The 6202-nt window shown below is 32.4% G+C and overlaps 1 protein-coding gene across 1 annotated transcript; it reads left to right on the top strand.

Moving 5' to 3' along the window:
• Positions 1–3867: 3867 nt before the first annotated feature.
• Positions 3868–5550, top strand: LOC130939496 (protein FAR1-RELATED SEQUENCE 5-like). Its single transcript, XM_057867597.1, has one exon. The coding sequence runs from the start codon at positions 3868–3870 to the stop codon at positions 5548–5550; it is 1683 nt and encodes a 560-aa protein (XP_057723580.1).
• Positions 5551–6202: the final 652 nt, after the last annotated feature.

Here is a 6202-nt window from a genome sequence, read left to right on the forward strand (position 1 = left end):
CCTATTTTTTACACTCTTAATTTCATTTAATTAATTTAATTTAATTAGTTTAGTTAGATTAATTTCGGTTTTAGTTGATTTTAGGTTTTAGGTTGAATTCGGGTTTTTGACATTGAATTAATAATTTGAATTTGTTTGAGCAATGATTAACTAAATTTGTTGCTCTATTTATTTGAATTTGTTTGAGCAATGTTTAACTATTTTAATTTGCCCGAATTTGTTGCTGAATTTGTTTGATGTATATAAGTCTTTGCATTGGCCTTAAATAAAAGTATAGTTTTATGTAGAGTAAAGGTTTTTGTAATGTACTTTAAAAAGTTTTTATTCAAACACCACTATTTACGGAAATTTAATTTGAATATGGAAGTAAAGGAAGGGTTGGACTCGTGTATGGAGAAGAGGGGTGCTTTACCTTGTTGTGGGATTAGAAGAAGCAGAACTCGGACTCTGCGAGTTGTGTCTCTCAAGATGTAAAAAAAATTATGCAAATCAAAGAAAACGGAGGGTCCGAATTCCACTTTTCAGATTTCAAATTCCATCAGTTGCAAATCGGACCATGCAATTTGTGAAGCCAAATATCATTACCAAAGAACTCGCATGGTCCGAGTTGTGTACTCTGATTTTTTCCATTTTTTAACACAAATCGGACCCTCCGATTTGTGTACTCTGAATTATTTTCAACTTTTTAAACACAAATCAGAGGGTCCGATTTGTGTACTCCCATATTTTTAAAAAACACCAAAAATTACCATGTTAAAGTGTATCACTCATGTTACTTTCATATCAAAATTTTTTAGCAACTATTTACCACATAATAAAACTTCTACTTTAATATATTTTTAGGGTATGTCCAACTAGTTGAGATTTTAATATGTGTTTATATTTATCTAATAATGAGTTTGAGGATTTACATCAATATTCAACTCAATCGTTGAATTAGTAATAAAAAATATGAGGTGAATAAGTTATTGTTGTAGTTAAATTTAATCAAGTATTTTCACTTCTTTTTAAGGTTAGGATTCGGTGGTCTCAGAACGTTTGAACCACTTAATGGTCCTATTAGAAAACATGTTTTTAGAGTTTTTTAACAATTGCTACATAGTCTTTGAACTAATTTTAATTACAATATAACCTCATATATTTTATTTAATTATAAAAACTGTTTTTTATTTTATAAATTATTATTTTATCAATTATCTATTATATTTACTAACAATCAAATACAAAAACAACAACCAATTATATCTTCCATTGATCCTAATAAAGCTTTTGGCCATTTCAATTGATTAAAATATTAAATTTGATCTCGTGACGTTCGCCCATGGCTTCCAAATCGTGTTTCCTTAAAATTCAATCGATTGGTTTATCAAAACAATCGATTGAATTGTAACTCAATCGATTGAATTACCGTGTATCACAAAACAATCGATTGAAAGTTGTAAGGTAGAATGGTTTCACTTAAACCAATCGATTGTTTATACTTTTCAATCGAATGAATGCCCAAAAACAATCGATTGTTTTTGTTACTCAATCGATTGAATTCACAAAAACAACATGGATTTGCCAAATACAATCGATTGGAAAGTGATGACATTGAAGTTTTAGCCAAATTCAATGGATTGGTAAAATAATCCAATCGATTGGAAGGTGATGAAGTTGAAATTTTTGCCAACTTCAATCGATTGAAATGTGTCCTGCGCCTATTTCAATCTTATTATCTTTTTAGAAATTATCTTATTATTCATCTATTTTATCTTTAAAATTCTATCTTCAATTTTTTCTGTTTTATTTTGATGTAGATAAACTAATCTTATCTTTTCCTTAATATTAACATTATAAATTGGTGAATAATCCATCACTAATTATTCAATCCCACCATTGAAATCGTGTATCATTTTCTTTGATTATAAAAAATTTAATTGTTTTTCTTTGGAACATCCATCTACTCAATATCCAATTTTTTTTATTTTTTATCCGTCTATTTAATATCCACTATTTCTTCATCGTTAATCACCATTGCAGTAATCAGCAAAGGTCCAATAAAGTTTTTCATTGTAGTGTTCAAAAATTAAACCATCGTTTTGATTACAAAATCAAGGTCAGTGAATAGAATCTCTAATTTTGCAATTATTCGTTTCGATACTTTATTCGTGAAATTGATTGTGTAAGAAAAAAATATTTTTTATCTTTTATTAATTCACAAAAATTGAAAAATACTAAAAAGTAAATAGATGTTATTATTTTTTATTATTAATTAATTAGCTAGTAATCAGGGACGGACCTAGAGGGGGCGAGTAGTGGCCTGTACACCCCAAAATTTTAAGAAACTATACTTATCTATAACAATTTATATTAGGAATACAGAGGGTTTGATGTCGATTATTTTTTTCCTATTTTACCCCTATGTTTATAATCTAAAACAACATACTCAATCACGTACTCACGTTTTGTAAATTTTGCATTAACCCATGATAGAATGATGTAACTGCTTGTTAAGATATTCTTATTGGATGTAAATTATTGTTACAAATATTTTTATTAAAATATGTTTTGAAGGAATAAAAGTAGAATAGTTCAATAAGGATTAATTATTTTAAAAAATAAATTTACACTAATAATTTTTCTCTTCAAATTATTAACGTATATATTCTAAGTATCTACACAATATATAATATCAATTACCGTTCAAATTTAAGTTCCAATATTGTTATTAACGAGAGAGGTTTATTAAAATCATATTTAAATAATTTTTTATTTTTTAACTATTTTATATTTTAGATTGAAAACTTTGTATTTTTTTTATTCAAGCTTTATTTTTATATTTTATTTTAATTGTCTTATTCAAAACTATTAATATAAATTTTATTTTGTAGGATAAATAAAAAGATGAGATTTTTTTAATAAATTAAATTATTGAAAAACTTACTTATTATAAAAGAAGTTAAGTATATTTCTTGATTATAAGAATACATATAATTCACTTTTGAATATAATCAAAATAAATATAAATTTATTCAATTTTTTAAAATTTACATTAATTATTAAAATTATAACATAATGAATGTACTCCTATACAAATTTATTCTTATTTTTGTGCTTTATTTTAATTTTGTTAAACAAAAAAGTTTAAATATTATTTACTTTTAATTTTTAACTTTTACCACAAATAAATATATATGACTTTGTGTGTATTAAATAATTTTTTTCATTGGACATTTTTAAGATGTCAGGTATATTTACGGACACTGAGATGAATGAGCAATACCAGGAGGACAATGAATTTAACCAACAAGAAGAGCTAGTAAGTGACCAAGATATGATGGATGAACAGAATGAATTCGAACAAGATTTCAGAGATGAATTTATTGAGGGAGCATTTTTTTCTGAATCTGATCAGTCAGAAGATATCCTTGAAGCCGCTTATGCGGTTGACTCTGTGCAAGACATTACAACTTTGAAATTTAGTGAGAATTTTGCGGAGGAAATTGGCAAATACCACTTTTCTACTTTGCAGCTTGCATTTGATTTTTATATGAAGTATTCAAAGTCGAAGGGCTTTAGTGCAAGGAAGAGCAAGACCTTCAAGAATAGTACTGGCGAGATTTACAAACAAAAGTTTGTATGTCATAGGCAAGGATTCAGGATGGAGAAATATTACACGATGGAAAAAAGGAAGAAAGAGCCTAGATTGGAAACAAGAACTGGATGTGAAGCCCGAATGGATGTTAAATTTGTACCAGAAAGTGGAAGGTGGCATATCTTTTATCTCTCTGACGAACACAACCATGATCTATTGGATACACAATTCAGTGCTATGTTGCCTGCCCACAGAAAAATGTCAGAGGCAGATATTATGCAAATGTGAACATGCTAAAGTCAGGGATTAGCACCTCACAGATATTTGGTCTTCTAGCTAGTCAAGCAGGCGGGTACGAATTTGTTGGCTATGATCCCAGAGATATGTACAATGAGATTGCTCAGCAAAGGCATCAAATTCCTGGTGATGCAGCACGAGTGTTGAAGAAGTTGGAGGATATGCGGTTGAAGGATCCACAATTATATTTCAAGGCATGTCATGATTCAAGAGGTTTGTTACGTAATTTATTCTGGTCTGATGGGATTAGCCAACTAGACTACCGACTCTTCGGGGATGTTATTTCTTTTGATGCTACGTACAAGAAGAACAAGTATAGTTGTCCATTAGTCATATTCACTGGGGTTAACCACCACAACCAAACAATTGTTTTTGCTGTTGCGTTAATTGCGGACGAAACTACTGATACATATATTTGGCTCCTGCGTCAGCTCATGTTTACAATGAGGGGCAAGACCCCGACCTCAATCATAACTGATGGGGCCATGGCGATTAGGAATGCAGTGAGAGATGTATTTCCCGAAGTCAGACATAGATTATGCGCTTGGCACCTTATTCGAAATGCAACTAGCAATGTTGGAAATCCATCATTTACATCTAAGTTCAGAAAAATCATGTTGGGAGACTACGAGATTCCCATGTTTAAGCGTAAGTGGGTTCAGCTTATTGAAGAATTTGGCATTGAGGATAAGCCGTGGGTGATCAACATGTACGAAGAGAAGCATATGTGGGCTACTGCATATCTAAGAGGAAAAGTCTTTGCTGACTTTAGAACTACATCAAGATGTGAAGGCTTACACTCAGTTGTGGAAACGTATGTGGGGTCACGGTATGATTTGACAAGTTTTGTAGAGCATTTTCAAAGGTGTGTTGTACACATGCGCTTTAAAGAATTTAATGCTGATTATGAATCTACACGTGGGGTGCCCGTCATGCAAACATGTATAGAGCTGCTAGAGAGAAATGTTGCTGAGTTATACACTCATGAGATATTTCTTTTCTTTTGGCCATTTCTCTCTAGAGCTAGATCAATGCGCGTGCTAAACATAGATAATACCGATGATTGCATAAAGTACATTGTGTGTAAGCATGGGAGGCCCGATTTTATGTGGACCGTTGATTTTCGTCAAGAAAAAATGATCTTCATGTGTACCTGTTTAAGAATGGAGTCATTTGGAATTCCCTGCAAACATATTGTGAAAGTTCTGGTTGACAGAGACATCTGTGAGATTCTCCGGTCATTGGTATTGGATAGATGGACAAAAAAGGTTAAATCAGCACTCAATGATCCAAGTGGGTTCACCAGGGATGCTGTTGTTATTAGTCGTCAAAGTGCCTTGGTGGAATTTTCTAAACAATTGGCTGTTGTTGTTTCTAAAGTACCAGAGAGATATGAAGAGACACGTGACCTAATTATGGGATTGTACTCATCTTACAAGGCTGCAGATGAAGGCACTAATCAACCTCAGTCAGGTGTAGCTAAAAGTAGCAATCCGTATGTGCATCAAAGCGGAGTAGGCTCAGAACAACCATCTAGGAAGAAGCGGCAACGTTGTAGTGTTTGTCAAATGGAAGGACATAAGAAGACAACATGTCCCTGGCAAAAGGACATTGACAACAACGTTTTGAAGATGAAGCTAATGGTTCGGATGATGGCGACGTATATCCAGAATTGACGGCTGAGTTAGATATTGATAATTAGCCACCTCCATATACTTAATATTTTTGCAGAATGAATCAGTTCCATATTTGTGTTTATTTATTTTTTTGCACTATATTAATGAAATTATATATATATTCTTCCAATAGTCTTGCGTATGCCTTTTAGATGAAATAATTGTCAACTGAATATCGGTTTGCGAAAAAGGGTAAAAAAATCGCTCAAACCGGCAATGTAAATGGTCTGGTCCAGTATTTAAAACCGTCAGATTGAAAATTGTTGAAAATTGTTGAACCGGTCGATTTGACCGGACCGTGCTTTTCGACCGGTTCAACAAAAGGACGCCGGTCTGATTAAAAACAACATCGAACGCGTAACGCGTCAACCCCCCTTCCCCTAACTCCCTCCCCCCTTCTTTTCTCATTCAGAATCAGATAAACCTGAACTATTTTTTGCGGTTCGGTTTTGCCACTAGAAACCTGAACCAAATCGAACCGAACCGGTCAAATAGAAAACCCAAAAAAACTATTAGAAAGCTTAGTCGGCAAACTGGACCGGACCGGGCAGGTGAACTGGTCTGATCGCAAACCGGATGCTTAGGCAGTTCAATTTACTAGCAGAAACCGTTGTTCTAAAAAACCAGACACCAATCGTTGAACCGCCTGAAA

The sequence above is a fragment of the Arachis stenosperma genome, chromosome 7, assembly GCF_014773155.1.
Source record: "Arachis stenosperma cultivar V10309 chromosome 7, arast.V10309.gnm1.PFL2, whole genome shotgun sequence".
NCBI classification, from domain to species: Eukaryota; Viridiplantae; Streptophyta; class Magnoliopsida; order Fabales; family Fabaceae; genus Arachis; species Arachis stenosperma.